Source organism: Lissotriton helveticus, chromosome 1_1, assembly GCF_964261635.1.
Source record: "Lissotriton helveticus chromosome 1_1, aLisHel1.1, whole genome shotgun sequence".
In the NCBI taxonomy this organism is placed as follows: domain Eukaryota; kingdom Metazoa; phylum Chordata; class Amphibia; order Caudata; family Salamandridae; genus Lissotriton; species Lissotriton helveticus.
The window spans coordinates 1,780,385,832-1,780,402,840 of record NC_136057.1 but is presented as its reverse complement, the minus strand read 5'-3'; the positions used below and the strand labels follow the sequence as shown (position 1 = coordinate 1,780,402,840).

General features: G+C 45.4%; 1 protein-coding gene across 4 annotated transcripts in view; it reads right to left on the bottom strand.

Annotated features, from left to right (window-relative positions):
• Positions 1–17,009, bottom strand: part of IFT56 (intraflagellar transport 56) — a 357,694-nt gene that overhangs the window by 144,384 nt on the left and 196,301 nt on the right. For all 4 annotated transcript variants that reach the window (XR_013594114.1, XM_078640297.1, XM_078640309.1 and 1 more), the window contains exons 9-10: positions 14,942–15,044; positions 10,075–10,130 (exon numbers count right to left, since the gene is read on the bottom strand). Coding sequence is in view for 3 of the 4 variants with exons in the window: in XM_078640297.1 (XP_078496423.1) it covers positions 10,075–10,130; positions 14,942–15,044 (159 nt within the window). In the remaining variant the exon portion in view is untranslated. The remainder of the gene's footprint in view (positions 1–10,074; positions 10,131–14,941; positions 15,045–17,009) is intronic.

The following is a 17,009-nucleotide window of genomic DNA, read 5'->3' as shown; positions in this document are numbered from 1 at the left end:
ACTAGACTTCCCGACCGACATTCACGCCTAGAACACAAGAAAGTTTTTCCTTCTCTAGCACCAGAACAAGGTTCTCTTGAGCAAGTATTCCAAGCCACCGATCACATTCTGAAATCACGAATCGGTTATAGTGAACTTAGTACCATGCATGAACAAGAATTAGCCCGATCAGCAGTCCGATGGACTACTGATTCTACCACTTTTCCAGATGAAATAGTGGCACAAATGTTTCTGAAACTGCCCCCAGCCGAGCAGCGACTGGTGGGTATGTATATGATCCAGCACCTCATTACACAGTATGAGGGACAGCATTCTGATCCAGGTCCGTTACATGATGTTCTGAACGAGTTACTCCAGTATAGATGGAGAGGTCTAGGTACCGATTTAATTAGTATCATTCTAGAACAGCGCCACAAATATCGAACGTTTCTGAATCCGCATTTTGTTCATGTCTCACCTCCAGAAAGTAAATCATTTTACATAGATAGACAGCATCCGTTACGAGAAGTACACCCAGTTAGGACAGCGGGTGGTGAAATGCAACGAGTATTTGTTTACACCCCCATTACAAAGATGGAACTCTTAGAGATGAAGAAATTAATTCCCTGTCACGACAAAGATCCAGCAGGGTTCCATCGAGAATTAAAAGACATGCTCCGTATGGGAGAATACACGTATCCAGATATCATTAAAATGTTAAAGGTCCTGTTGCCCGCAGGGGTATATGAAAAACTCAAGGAAAAAGAATGGGAGGTGGGAGAGAAAAAGATTGATTGGACAGCTCTAGAAGCTGAAGATTATACGAGTACCAGGTACTGGTCTTGGGGACAAATGTAAAGAATTGCCCGAGTTATTGATTCAGGTTTTGCCAAGGTTACTAGCCACGAAAAAGGAAGATTGGGATGCAATCTCAGCATGTAAACAGAAACAGGATGAAGACACTAGTGATTTTTATTCTAGATTTGAAAAATGTTTTATTATTAACAGTGGTTTGAAGACAAGTAGCGAGTCGTACCCTCATCTTTTTGTTACCAAACTAGTCGAGAATTCAAGTCCACAAGTTAAAAGTCGAGTTTTGAAAGTCGAAAGTAGTTGGCAAGCTAATACTCCGTCACAAATGCTCCAGATGCTCCAGTATCACCAGAACAGAATCAGGGAAGAGCAAGAACACGAAAGGAGACGTATGAAAGACACTAAAATGAAAGTATTAGTTGCACAATCTGTTCCACAAGACAGTCAGAAGAGGGGTCCGAATCAAGCCAGTCATCCTGCAGCTCCCGTTAAAGGGACTTGCAATTACTGTAAACAGCCAGGTCATTTTATAAACGAGTGTGCAGTTCTGAAACACAACATAGCTACTGGTAAGACTAAAGAAAGACCACGTCCGTCTAGACAAGAACAAGTTTCACAGACTTCTCAGTCACCACAGAATGCACAACAGACAGTTCCAGTACCGCAGCCTATCGCTGCAACACAGCATGTTACACAGCAAATGTACCAGTATGCCCAGACAGAGTATCCAGAGTATCAACAGTATTCATGAAACAGCCTAGAGAGGGAGGTAGGCTTGCCTCTCATCGAGATACCTGTAGATCAAGAGGGTCCCTATGTACACAGTCAAGTATTAGGGAAAGACAGAAAGTTTCTGATTGATACAGGGGCAAGTAGGACTACTATCAGTCATGACGAGGTTCCAGGGGCTCCACTCTCAGGCTCTAAAAATGTTTCCCTTGGATTTTCAGGAAAGCCTATTGTTAATGAAATTTCGAAGCCAGTTTCCCTAGAAGTTGGTCCATTGTCCCGAACTACTGATTTGTTACTTACGAAATCATGTCCAGAAAATTTGTTAGGCATTAAAACACTGAAAGAATTAGGTGCAGTAATTTGCTGCTCCCCAGAAGGAGTCCGATTGTTTTTGCGTGACTTTAAAGGTCACTATGTATTACGTGATTTTGATCCAAGATTATTGAATGTTCCGCAGCATTTATGGGCGCAAGGTCCAACTGATGTAGGATGTATGCACATCACACCCCATCGTGTGACTCTCAAACAAGGTATAGTTTTGCCACGAATCAGACAGTACAGATTGCCACCTGAGGCTGTAGCAGCCTTATCCAGAATTATAGACGAGCTTATTGCTCAAGGAGTGGTTGTAGAAACTGACTCCAATGTATGTAATTCTCCTATCATTCCAGTCATGAAACGTACTGATCCCAATGCACCTCCAGTATATCGATTAGTGATTGACCTTCGAGAGCTTAATAAATGTATCATACCCCAGTATCCAGTAGTCCCAGATATTTCATCCCTACTAACAGCCATTGATTCTGAAGCTACATTTTTTACCGTTATCGACCTCAAGAATGCATTTTTCAGTGTCCCGATTCATCCAGACAGCCAGTACCTTTTCGGTTTTTGTTTAAATGGAAGGAGCTATAAATTTACACGAGCTCCTCAAGGTTTCACAGAAAGTCCTAGTATTTACAGTCAAGCACTTAAGAGACAGCTAGACAATATTCACATGCCAACTGACACTGCCCTGCTCCAGTATGTCGATGATCTACTGATCACAGCCCGTTCTGAACGTGACTGCGAGCGTGCGTCACTCACGGTTCTGTATTTTCTGGCCGAGCAGGGGCACAAGGTGTCCCCTTCCAAATTACAATTCTGTGTCCAGCAAGTGATCTACTTAGGCCACTTACTGTCCAAGTGGGGTAGGCAGTTGACACCAGACCGTATCCAGTTAATAGCGAGTCTTCCACAGCCCAAGACACAGAAGGAGGTACGAGCTTTTATTGGCCTCACTTCTTATTGCAGACAATGGATTCCTCAGTATGCATTTCTAGCCAAGCCACTGATACAGTTAACGACACAGGAGGCAGCCGTATCGACTGTCCTCCCTTGGACCCAGGAACATACATTAGTTTTCAATGAATTAAAGAAAGCCTTATGTCAAGCACCCGTTCTAGCTACACCGAACTACAGTAAGCCTTTTACACTTTTTGTCACTGAACGTGATGGTACTGCATTATCTGTTCTCACACAAGATCAAGCCGGACAGTACAAGCCCTGTGCTTATTTTTCGAGCACATTAGATCCAGTAGCCCAGGCTCTGCCTGTGTGCCTCAAGTAAGTTGCAGCCACAGCTCTAGCAATCAGACAAAGTGATTCCATAGTGTTAGGACACTCCCTGACAGTACAAGTTCCACACTCCGTGGAAGTTCTTTTAAACCGGACACAGACTCAGCACTTGACAATTGCACGCTTAACAGGTTATGAACTGACACTGTTCCAGCCACACATAGAAATCAGACGCTGCAACATTCTAAATCCTGCTACACTGTTACCGTCAGTTACTTCAAATTCTGCCACACATGACTGTGTGGAAGTTGTTAACACTATGACTAAGCCAAGACAAGACCTGACAGACATTGCATTACCTAATCCCGACCTGACACTTTATGTGGATGGTTCATGTATGAGAACAAGTACAGGAGAACTAGTAGCCGCATATGCAGTGACTACTGAAACTGAAGTTATAGAAACACATCGTATTGACACCCTGTCTGCTCAAGCAGCAGAGCTAGTCGCTCTGACCCAAGCCTGCATACGTGCCAAGAACCTGAAAGTAAACATATATACAGATTCACGTTACGCATTCGGAGTTGTACACGACTAGGGAGTGCTCTGGCAGGAGAGAGGTTTCATGACTTCTCATGGAACCAAGATTCAGCATGGTCTCCTCATTCAAGCTCTGTTAGATGCAATACATTTACCGACAGCTATCGCTATCATGAAGTGCAAAGCACATACGAAAGTTACTGACATTATTTCCCAAGGTAACGATCTAGCAGATCGAACAGCTAAGCTTACAGCTCAGACTCTAGACATTCCAGTTAACACAACACAGACATTCAATCCAGATCAGACTACTTGTATGACAGTCAAGGACCCTACACAAGATGTCATAGACATACAGTTACATGCTACTCCCGAGGAAATCAAGAAATGGTCCGAACAAGGAGGGGTCCAGACAGATCAAGGATGGTTGACGAAGGGAAAAGCCACATGGTTTCTCCCCGACTCTATGGTTCAAGTCATTATTAATACCGCACATAGTCCAGCACATCTAGGAGAAAAAGCTATGTTAGACAGTATTCAGAACCTTTGGTTCAACAAGCACTTACGAGCTGCAGCCAAGCAGAAAGTCCGTACTTGTATGATATGTTGTCAGTTCAATCCAGGTAAAAGTGTCCCGGTGGAACAAAGTGGATTCCAACCTCCTGACCACCCTTTTGAAGTCCTCCAGATGGATTATATTCAGATGGAGCGATGTCGAGGTTTCAAGTATGTCCTCGTAGTTGTATGCGCCTTGTCCAGGTGGACAGAAGCATATCCAGTTCCAGATTACACAGCCGCGACCACTGCCAGGCAGTTGGTCCGTGAATTCTTTCCCCGCTATGGACTCCCTAGGGTTGTGTAATCTGATAACGGCCAGCCATTCTTATCTGAGCTTATGAAACATGTTTCCCTTCTGTTAGGGTACCAGTGGAAGTTCCATTGTGTGCGCCATCCTGAAGCAGCCGGTCTCGTAGAGAGACATAATCAGACCCTGAAAATTCGCATTGCCAAAGTATGTAAAGAGAAAGGTGTGGACTGGCTAGTTGCCCTGCCAGTTGCTCTATTCTATATGCGGATGGTTGCACATTCCAGATCAGGTCTGTCCCCGTATGAGGTCGTATTCGGCCGCCCCCCAAACATGTGGGGTACACCTAGACCCCGCAGTATTACAGATGTTTCCAGTAATATGCTGACAGATTACCTAGCTTCCTTGATGTCTGCCCTACACTCTTGTCGTTCACAGGTTGCCGCCGCATTTCCAGACAACACCGAGGTGAAACCGCATGAAGTCATTCCAGGAAGCCTCGTGTTGGTGCGGAATTTTGATCGTTCAAGTCCGCTGGAACCCCGCTGGAAGGAGCCTCGCCTAGTCTTATTAACTACAAGGACCGCCGTGAAGTTGGAGGGCAGGAAGGGATGGGTCCACCTGTCCCACGTCAAAAAATTCCATGGACTTCGTGAAAAATCTTTTGCAAAGGACTGTTCCATTTCTAAGGACTGCCTAAAGACAGACTCTGAACTTGATTCCGAACTTAAAGTTCCTCTGTTAGAGAAAACTCCGCAACAGGAGTATAAAAAGAAATTAAGGTCTAGTAAAATAAGTCAGCCAGTTTAATTGTCTAAGTCCCTCTCGGGTGAAACGGTTAGACAGGTTCCTGACATGTATGAGATAGACCCCCATAGTGAGAGAGTTAGTCAAAACTCTATACGATGTATCATCATTCTAAGTTTTTTATTATATGCGAGTCTTATGGTTACCTGCACAAGTTATGCTTTACATTTATGTTTTCCAAGTTCACATGTAAACAAGTTTGCTAATGCTACAGTAGAGCACACATTTAGTGATCTGCCTCCTCACGAGCTATCCTATCGTCTTGCTATGCGAAATAATACATTCATTAGAATGTTACACTATTCACACCAGACCAGCAATGCCACTAATTGTTGGGTGTGTGGTCGACTCCCCCCTTTCCAGACACCGAAGGGAGTTCTACCACTCTTTCCTTATCCGTTTTCACATAATGGTTCATGTGGAGCATGGTCTACTATAACGTCATCCTCAAATGATATGTCCCTTCTGAATAGAACATGTTTTCCAGACAAGCAAGGTCTCTCCCATAGAACAGGGTTAGATCTAGAAAATGAAGTATATGATTTAGGTAATTATTCTTCGAATTTCATGGTCCTGAATGTTCAGTCTGATACTACTCCAGATTTACCTGCTATTTCAGTACTACCAGTCAAAGGCGAATTATGTGTCAGAAAGAATGGTTCCGCACATGTAGGACATAGTGATTGTACTACTGTGGTCGAGTATAGTGACAGTGGGAAATCTATTTTCAAAACCTCACGTCATTCTTATTTTGTTTGTGGTCAGACCGCATATGTTCGTCTGCCCCTCGATTGGGATGGAACATGTTACATTGCCTTCCTACTGCCACCAGTTTTTCTAGCCCCATCTGATTATCACAGAAACACACATCTAGTACACGTCAGACATAGAAGGGAGATTGAGTCCCCAATTGTCGATCAAACTGAAACTACTCTAGAACAGTATCAAGACTTCAATAAAGGTTTCTTCTTCTTTATAGGACCTATCCAGAATAGTAAGTTAATACGTAGGTTAACCAGAACCCTCGAAGCAGTAGTGAATGAGACTACTTCTGCTCTAGGTAACTTAACCGAAGAGCAATCTGCTATGAGATTTGTCGTGCTCCAAAATCGTCTCGTTCTTGACGTCATACTGGCCGATAGAGGAGGAGCATGTAGAGTCATCGGATCTAGTTGCTGCATTTTCATTCCTAATAACGCGCCGTCTGTTTATTCAGCTATAACCAGACTTCATAAAATTGCCCATCAGTTACACCAGAATCCAGGCACCTGGACATGGTCCGGTTGGCTCTGGAGTATTATATCTGCCTGGGGATGGAAAGTATTGTCATTCCTAGGTATTGCAGTAATGATCATATTCAGTTGCTGCCTCTGTATACAATGTGGCCCTGCGATTTGCGGCATGTGTGCTACCTCTTGTATTCCTAGTCCTACATCCCGTTCCAAGACAATTCGAGACGAGCAAATGATGCTATATGAAATGATAGATGGTATCATGAATATTGATGTTTCCTGATGGAAACGTAGGGCACAAGGAGGGAATGTGGAAAAGTAAATTTTGCCATGTTGTATGTGCCTACGTGTTCCCCATATTTTGTTATATGTGCATGATCGATATGCATGTATTCCCCTCTGATCGATTAAAGACGCAATTACAGTTGTGTCCATCTCTAGTATGCCAGTTTCCAGTCTTCGTGAAAGCAACGAATATTAGGCCTATGTAAACCTACGTTGCCACATTTTACAGTGTGCACGTTAATTCATTGAATTGTCCCCGTTTCTAGGCCTCAAAAGGGCCCGGACTCAGATTCAGCTCCTGTCTCCTGAACCCTCTCCGAGGAGCGATACAGCCCCCACCTGTATCCCTGACCTTTAGCTTACTTCTTGCCACGCAGTGCCCGGCCCGGCCTGGCTCTGCCTCCCAGTCTGCCAAGAATATGTTATGTTTCTAGTTATCAGTTCAGCCCTTCCTTCTCTGCATTCCTAAGCTACTGAATCGCATCAATAGTTTCCGTCATGGTCTAGCCTTTATGTCTCCATGTAAGAGAAATACTGTATTAATGTTCATAGAATATTCCTCGCACACGCACTACATATAGAATTATGCATGCACCAGTCTTAGAGTCTATTAGCCTTTGCCCTGATAACTTTTGGATTCTATCAACATGTACTCTAAACACCAGATACTAGATATGCCTGGGTACATGTCGCTCTGACACTCCAGACTTTAGTCTCCTCTTCTAGCGCAGAAGTCATAGCCCCCAGTTCTCCCTGGTAACACGTCATTGCCCATTTGCGCGCACCACTAGGCTAAGAGGTCCCAGCTGCTTAGGTAGCCCCCTCCATGTTTCCGCCCCGTTTATGACATATTCTGTTACGTTTACATCACATGTCTATGTATACGCCCTGTACACGCCTTCTTGTTACATCATTTTGCCCTTATCTTTCGCGACTGTTACGAACCACGCCTACTGCTACGCCTACTGTATTGAATGTAATGTATTTGTTTAAGTATATATACTGTGCACTGTTATTAAAAAGTTAGCCTATCCCTTGTCCGTTCCCAGATCCTGCCCCCGGCAGCTGCCATCCTATTCCCGTACGGGCTGTCCTGTTCCTGTCCTTTATGCCTGATTAAAGCCTGTAAACTCCAGCTACCTCAAATCTTGACTCTTATTTATTGAGCTACCTGTTTATTGATTATTCTGAAAAATAGATCCGGTAATAAATTATTTATTTACCACAGTTCACTGAGCTGAAAGAGACCAATGTGGTACACAGGTATTCCCCGAGATAAGTGTTTAGTTTCTAATTATAAATATGACTTCTGAGGGCTTTGTTTCATCAAACAGCCTTTCAACCACGGCAGGCATGACTGTGAAGGAGGGTTTTTAAGTGGCCCCCTACCTATCACATTTTGAAAGTGAGAATTGGGGAAAAATTAAAGCCTAAAAACAAGTTTACTAAGTCAGGCAAGGCATCCAACTAGTTTCCAAGTACTTTTTTTCGAACTACCTCGCCATGCCCCGCAGGAAAAATCATCAGAGTACTATCGCCTGAAAACAAAGATTTCTTGCCTGAAGAAGTGCATGGACCAAAGATGTTAAATTGCACACTGTTTTGAGAGACTGTCCCAATTATAACTGGCAAGACAACAAGCAGACTTACTGAACATCTTGCCACCAAGAACCACTTAAAACATTTAGTCACCACATTGTGCCTACCTGTGTCAGATGTCCCATGCAGAAACAATGATACACTTAAAAAGAAAGTGCAAGGAAAACGAAGATGCAACACATGAATTTGCATGGGCCCTAGTACAGTCTGGAACCAGTTTGCACCAAACAGGAGGAACCACTCAGATTCTGTTCCATAAACTTTGACAAGCTGGCAACACATTGCCAAACTCAACAAACATGGATGAAAAGTACCTACCTAAAGTGTTTCTTTTAGATACTTAACATATTTCAAAGTTCTCTTCCAGGGGATCCTCATCAATAGTCATAAGCATTAGAATATTCCCGCCCATGCGCGGGACCCCGGAGGTCCTGCGCATGGGCGGGAATATTCTAATGCTTATGACTTTGATGAGGATACCCCTGGAAGAGAACTAGGATTACAGGTAAGTAACTAATCCTTCTCTTCCAGGGGATCCTCGTCAATAGTCATAAGCATTAGAATATTCCCGCCCATGCGCGGGACCTCCGGGGTCCCGCGCATGGGCTGGAATATTCTAATGCTTATGACTTTAATGAGGATACTCCTGGAAGAGAACTAGGATTACAGGTAAGTAACTAATCCTTACTCCACATTGATATAGAGATACCTATTTCCACTGGTAAAACTCCCAACATGCATTGAGCTCCAGCAGAAGCAGATCTAATTAGCGATGCAAAACAATAGATGAATCCAACACACAATCAAGGATCATCTAGATATATTGTAAACCATTCACACATTGTCAATAGCATTGCTCCAGAAACGTTGAATCAAGCCAATATGGACTGAGGTGTTTCTGTTTGTAGTGATTCCACTACCTATATGAAATATATGTACTCTGAAGAGCTCACATGATTCCCAGCACAAGACCCAAGTGGTGAAACGCAAATACTTCTTGTGTCTGCATTGTTTGCCTGAAAGAGTCAATCTAGCTTTATCTGGAGTTTCTCAGTTCTTGAGGTTATGAATGCTGTACTGTCAATGTGTTGACCTTTTACAAAATGGTTGTTCTCTTATCACCCAAAATGCGAGAACTGATACAATATTTGGCTTCATACTGACAAAGGGTAAAACAAAAATTACAAGCGGTTACATTCTGAGATTTTTACACGAGAAAGTGGCTGCTGTTGGTCTTGAAATAAAAAATGAAGTCTGAAAACACCTAGGTCTACCAGGACTACTATGTAATTTGTGGAGATTTAAAAACATCTTGTAAGTAGGCTAGGGGACACAGAGTGAATCTGACCCTGAAACATCTTCCTGGTTACAATGTTTGTCACTAGGGAAACAAAACAATGTTGAGGAGCAATTGTAGCAATTATGCTTCAAATGCATGAGAAATGACTTTTAACAATACATATAACTTGCCCATCAGCAACCACAGCATGTTAAGAATCACTGTGGTATTCTGTGCAAACTCTAGACTCCGGTAAAGGAGCATTTTGAAAAGTACTGCTTCATTTTCTAGTGGCTCCAATTGCGTGTGCGCCCAGTTCAGTGCCCATGGTGCAGAGCCTGTCCTTGTGAATTTCAACTTTCAGGTAAGGTCTCCTATAGTAATACATATAATTTCCCTCCCATTGGTCACAATTTCTGCTTCTTTCAAGGAAACCAGTTTCCTACCTGTGGAGTGGATGGCTCTAGGTCTTTAATTAGGCTGTAAGCTTCCTGTACATCATCTGAAAGAGCAGCAAAAGGGTCACTTTAATAGGGGGAAAATACTTAACAATATTTCATCAAACAGATGTAAAGCACCCTGGCCCTCCAACCCGAGGGTCCCCATGGCACTGCTGTGGCGGGGAGGGACCATGTCTAGTCGGACGTCCAAACGTTTGGTGGCTTTATAAGGGTAGGTATGAAAACCAGCAGATGGGCAGCTGTCTGGCAGCACAGAAGTAACCTCACATGGCAGAGTGGCTCTGGGCGACTGCTGCTCGGGGGCGGGCAGACTACAGCATTTTCCTTCTGCAGAAGGGAACACATCACCAAGAGGACACAACCACTATAACCCTTGACATGCAGTTGTATGCATCACAACCCAGAGAGCCAGAGGCACCCGCTGCAAGTAACATGAAACATCACCTAGTAATGATAACAACTCTAGTCCTTAACATGCAGTAAAAGCACATTATCTAGAAAAGGTAGCCACCAACACACTTCAAATGCAGGAGACCACTGGAGGATTGCTCCAGTCCTGAGCATGGGAGGCATATAAATAGGAAGCAACCTCCCTAGCCTTTAAAATGCAGTAGGCCACACCATCAGAGAGAGGAGACAACTACTTAATGCCACAGGCATATAAATTATTTCCTGTTTTATTTCTTAAGCTAATATTTTTTGGTAATGCCTTGGGAATGCTGCCTCCTCTGATTTAGTATAATACAATTGTTCGACTTGCTTCCCTGCAAGTCAAGCTGTGGAATGACCTTCCTTGGCCGCTCAAAACAGACAGGCTGAATTAGGTCTCGCACCTGCGATACAGGGCGAAAGCCTTGTCGCGCAGTGAGACCTATTGCTGTCGGCTCTGATTACAAGGAGCCAAGAGGGAGACAGGAGATGGGCACGCGCAGCCTCAGGAATCGGATCAGTTCGCGCGCAGACAGCATGCCTGAAACACATGCGCGCACACACCCATCTTCTGTCTCCCCTGCAAGCCTCCTGCTTACTTTCACTTTACCTCCCCCCTCCGCCGTCAGCTCCACTGCCCATCACCGCGCACAGAAGTGCTCCTTTCACACAGCACAACTAGCAAAACTGCGTTTTTCTCGCGCCACTAAGAGCGGCTGCCCGCCCGACCAAGCCACCCCCCCTTCCCCCCAAGAGGAAACTTGGAAACTCACCCCGTGTGGTGGCTGGCTGCTGTCAATCTCTAGCTCCTCAAAATTTCTAGCAGCACAATGCGGGGCTTCCTCCTTAGGCATAGGAGCCCCGCACTGCTATCTTCTTCCTCTTTGGTGCCGGGGCCCCCTCTTCATCACGGGAGCCCCGGAAGTGGACAGGCGCTGCATACACCATTCGCACGCGCGAGCCACAGCGCACGCGAAATGTAACATTTACGCGCATGTGCGGCCAGCTCTCGCCCCTCCCAGGTCTCCTCCCCGCCCGAATGTGCAGTTCTCAGCTTAGCGATGCTAGGGGTGGTGATGCGACCCTCTACACGGACTTGTTTAATTAGATATCGTCCTGCCTGGCCCGGCTCTGCTGCCCTTTCACAGGACCACACCCGCCTTGTCGGGCAAGCTTCCCCATTCCCTTTAGGGTATTTTCACCTGTACTCTAATGCTTCAGGGTATGAGGCCTTTCATCCATTCCTTCGGGTGACCAAGCGCCAGATTCCGAGTTGGAGAGCAGAACTAAGGAGCTCGGCGTCTACATGTATGGTAGTTAGAGATGGTAGTTAGAGGCAGCCATGATTACAGTGCGCAGGGCCCCCTACATCTCAGGACCCTGGCGCTGCTGCACCCGCTATGCCCCTGCTTAACTGTGCGCATAAACCGTGGCTGTCCCTTACCGTTCCCGGAGCAGGTGTGCCGTGTGTGTGTTCTAGGCGTGGCACGGACACTAAACCGGTAGTGCAGGTGCGCGTGGGAGGGAAGCCGCCTGCACTAAAACAAACACTCGCAGTCCGGGGTCTGGCGGCGGATAAAGCGGACCCGACGGAGCCGGACGAAGTCAGGACTGACCCCTGCGTATGTCTCAGCCCTGCTCCCCAGGTAACACGTCAAGTCTTTCTGTTTCGTAAGAGCTAATCCCTGAATAAACTGTTGTGCGAATACAGAGATCGCATTACCTCTCTCGCAGAAGGCCATCGTTTCCGGGTGGTACGTGCCGCTGGGAGTAACGAGAGGTGGACTTTGGGATACCTGTACAGAGGCCGCACCAGAGAGGCGCATGGGAGCTTGCCTCCATTTCACGACGAGCTTGTGAAGGACTTTCAAGGCTGGTGCAGTCAGGTGCATATATGGCACACATCTGTGAGCGCTCAAACAGAAGGAATAAAAATACAATTGCAGGTTTTTTTTACTTGCATTTCCAATGTAAACGTTTTAACAGCAAGAAAATGAATCTCAAAAAACTTTTGCTTAAATCGGCAACCTCCCGTATATAGTTGGGCAAATTGACACAATTTGCCCTTCCCTGCTCAGGGACGTAATGCACGCACCGGCGGTGTAGTGGAGCCCTTCAGCGGGGCCCCATTCACCCCTAAGGCAATGAATATCTGGGAGATATAGGCGAGTCGAGGGACCCCTCTCTTCACATTTGGGTAGGGCGGGGACATTATTTTACGTTACGCCACTGCCTTATCAGCCTTCCACGTGAACCGACCATTTTTGCACCTGGAAGAATTGTTTTTAATTCCTGTGGAAGATTTGCGGCATGTGTGCCTGCTAGAGGGTTTTTGAAGAGATGCGCGAATCCCAACAGGATAAGAATAAAGGGGGGGGGGGGCTCAGTTCGCGGGCCACCCTCTTGCTAATCTTACAAAATGACTTGGTCCACCAAGAACTGGTTGGTCAGTGTTCTGCTGCTCTGAGAGGTGGTGACTGAGCTTGGCATGATGGGTGAAGTAACTCCGTTGGTGTGAGATTTTTGGATCATATCTGCGTGAAAGTGGTCTAGTATAGGCGAGGCCGCCCTCTTCTGAAAGCAACTGGGTGGGTAGATTGGGTGGGCTCAGATCAGACGCTCAAGACCCTTTGGGCTGAGAGGGCTGTGGACTGGCTGAGCCTGGGAGTCAGGATGCCAAGTTCTGTCAGCCTATGGCGCTGCCCTGACCTCTCCTCTAAAGCCAGTTTATGGCACATCAGGCCTTCATTGTCTACCCCATGCCCCGCTGCTCCTGATCTTTCTGCCTAAACCTGAAATCTGCGTTAGAGAAAACAGGGTGTTGTGTGCCCAGATCAGATCTTCCCTTTCATTAGTAGCTGTCCTAAGTGTGTTATAGTTGTTTGTCACCAACTAAATCACAAGAGATTCGCATTTTCGTGGTTGCGTAGTTAATGCATCCTTTGTCGTCGACGTAGGCCTAATAAGGGGTCGGTGACGTCAGACGGAGTCGCGCGCGTTGCCGCGTTCCTATGAGTCGTCCACGCCGGTGTGCTACGAAGAAAAATTCCAAACGTTGCTGACGCAAGGGGGATATTCACAAGGTGAGGAATCCACAAGGCAGATGTATCTATCAGAAAAAACATTACAAAGAAATGCAAAGAGCAGACTTGAGCTCAGAAATGGAAACAGACGTGTGTGTAAGGGAACATGATCACGTCAGCACTTCAGACGGCTAGCAAAGTGGAACAATATAAAACGTATTGTGAGGTAGAATTCCGAGACACTGTAAGTGGTCAGCTGTTCGCATGTGAGACGTAACTCACGAGCAGAGCGTATATTGTAGGTTCTTGAGGATGAAGACAACATTACCCCTGTACTGCAACCAAGGTAGAAGAAGACGCAGAATTGGGTTTCAAATAAAAGGTGCATTGATATTAACCATGGCAAAGGAACTTGGGTGATCTACTTTGGGATGGTGAAGAGCAAAGTATATCGCCCCCACTGTCTCCAAGCAGAAACACCCCTGTAGACCCTCTACTAAACGTTCAGAGGGTTCTCTTTCTTTCTCTCACTCTCAAGCACACAACCAGACACACGCACGGATGCACACACCACACACACATTCCATATCTCACTGGTATCCAATTAAACACATTTTGTCGAGTTACACTCACTCCTGTAATCTCACCCCATCCACATTGCTCAGGTCACCCATATTCCTGCACTCTCTACCACACTGCTTTCAAGAACAGCATACTCTTGCACACACACACTGCTCACCAATTCAAAGTTAGCTAAATATTTAATGCAACGCATTGTCATACACAATGCCAATAACTCAAACTTTAATGCTGCGAGACCTATTGCATTGTAAATGCTTGTTTTTAAAATTGACTTTACTTTTCGAATTGTATGTTTCTGGTATGGTGTGGTGATAGTGCCTGGATACTGTTTTAGTGTTTTATAAATGCCTTGAACTTGTGCTTTCTTTTTTATAAATGTACCTATTTCACTGTGTACTATTCTGGTTCAAGAAATGTGAATTACACCCCACTCAAACAATGAAGAAGAAATACGTTTCAGTGAAATATGTATCCTTGCCCCCTCACAGGGGATCGGACAACATCCTCTGTTACAGGAGCCTCTGCAGCATGTCCATCACAGGGATCACATACAGTATACTCCCTCACAGATACTAATGTGAAATGTCCCTCCCATTGAAAGGTAATCAAAGATGATACCACCTCATAGGAGCTCAAACAACAGATCACCTCACTGGGGAAATCAGACTGAATGTCCCTTCACAGCAGATAAGACAACAATAACCCCCTCACAGAAGATCAGACACTATGCCCTATCACAGGGGCTCAAAGACCATTACAGCTTCACATGGGGATTCTAGATTCACAGAGGGAAGAAGCTGTGAGGAGATATTTCTTACCCTGCCGCAGATAATAGATGACAAGGTTCAGTCTGGCTTCTGGAATCACGTCCACCAGTGGGGGCAACACCTGAAGAGCCCCCTCACCTCCTCGGAAGACCACCTACAGTAGGAAAGCAAGTAAGTCACTTAATGCAGGAGTGGGAACGGATCAGATCCTACTCCCTGAGACCCACCCTAAGCACCTGCAGTCCCATAAACAGACAAGGTAGGGTGGTAGTTGCTATTAATGTCACGTTCGACATGTTTGATTTTAGTTGGATTCATGCGGCTTAAATCCTGGCACAGATGTGAACCAGCAGCTTTCATTACATAGACATGGTGAGTACAAGATATGCAGTGGGTGTATATGATTGGCTGATAAGCCTGGCCCAGGTACTGGCTGCATAGAAGGCAGCTGATTGGCCAGAATGGGAAGGAGTCTGAATGTGGTCTGAGAGCAAAGAGTAAGCTGCAGTTGGCCTGGTAAAATAGAAGGGTTAATGTAGGTTAGTGCCCAGGGCACGCAAAGGTCCACAAAGAAAACAGTAAAACAATCGACTGTTGGACAAGAGGTAAGACCGTGTAGAATTGTAGATGAATGCCTTAACTGTAACCCAGTGGGGAATACAAAGAGGGTACAACCTTTTGCCCGGCCTGCAACTGCTTATCCCACAAGTCTTATTAAGTGCCCCAACACTGCAATACGAACTCTACACACTTGGCAAAGAGTGATATGGTGGATCCTTTTGTTGCTGCCATTTTAAAATGAGATCTATACAGTTTCACTGCAATCTCTTAACTGCTTCTGTAAGTGATCGTGTCATTAGGATGAACAAGTTATCACCACTGAGTGACCAGGATGAAAATGGCAGATTCCAAAAGAAAACTTTATGTTCCAAAATGTAACAGTTGGTTTAACACTATATTATGTGCTTGCTACCACCTACAAATCTATACAGCAACATATCCATCAAATCATCACTGTAAGACCTGAGTTAACAATCTTTTACCACAGCATGCAAATAATCGTGGAGCATTACTACTTTCAGTTTTGGAAAAAAGCCTTCCCAGTGAAAACAACATTAAAACTCTTCTCCTCCAAGTGAACCAGTAGGGGAAGAGAGAGAACAGCTTAGAGACACAGAACAATATTTGAGAAACAGCTGGGTTAACTGCAAACAGTAACCACCATCATTCCACACCCCCCACCCACAAAGAGCATTAATCTAGCATCTGTTGGTCAGTGATAGTTCTGTCCCCAGCCTAGCCAGAACAACCTCCTACTAGAAGTCATGCTGCAACTAAAATATAATAACTTATCAGCTTCCAGACTCTTTTAAAACACCATGACTGCATCTACTTGTGAAATAATGAACCGCTTGACATCTGGAGCATACTTAGTTGTGCCGGGAACCCCACTGCTGTCAAACAACATTTTCATATGTTGCTAGACCGCACATTTAGGAGAAGAAGAAGGCAAAAATTGTTCAGCATGGCCGTTTTCTGGTTCAAAGCTGCTCTTAAAATCATTCCATTATTAACTTTTAAGTCCTATGTCACCACCACCGTTGCTAGAATTGTATGCCTTGTGCACCACCACCACCAGTCCGTGTCCCCCTTCAACTGCGGCGCCAGGGCCCCCAACATCATTTATATCAAGAGTTTCAGAAAGTCTATGATGCTGCCACTTCTAGAACTCTCAGTTTGGAGCCTCTCCTCTAATTTTCTAGCACCTTAGAATGTTGTTGTAACATTGAAATCTCTAAAGATCTCCAGGCCACTCTAAGGGCACAATTAAGAGTCTGTTGGTCCGAGGACCGCCAGACTCGTGGTGGTGCAGCATTGGCGCGGTGGACCAGCCACTGCTGCATCGACGGTCCAACCTACCCCATTATGATTTGAGCGGTCAGACCGCCATGGGACAACCGACGCAGCCAGGGAACCACATTCCCTGGAGGTGGCGCAGCGATCTTGAGGCTGCAACATGCTTGGTGGGACCGCCGTGGTATATTACGAGTTTCCACTCCGCCACTGTTTTCATGGTGGTTCCACCGCCAGTAAAACCATGGCAGAGAGGAATCAAAGG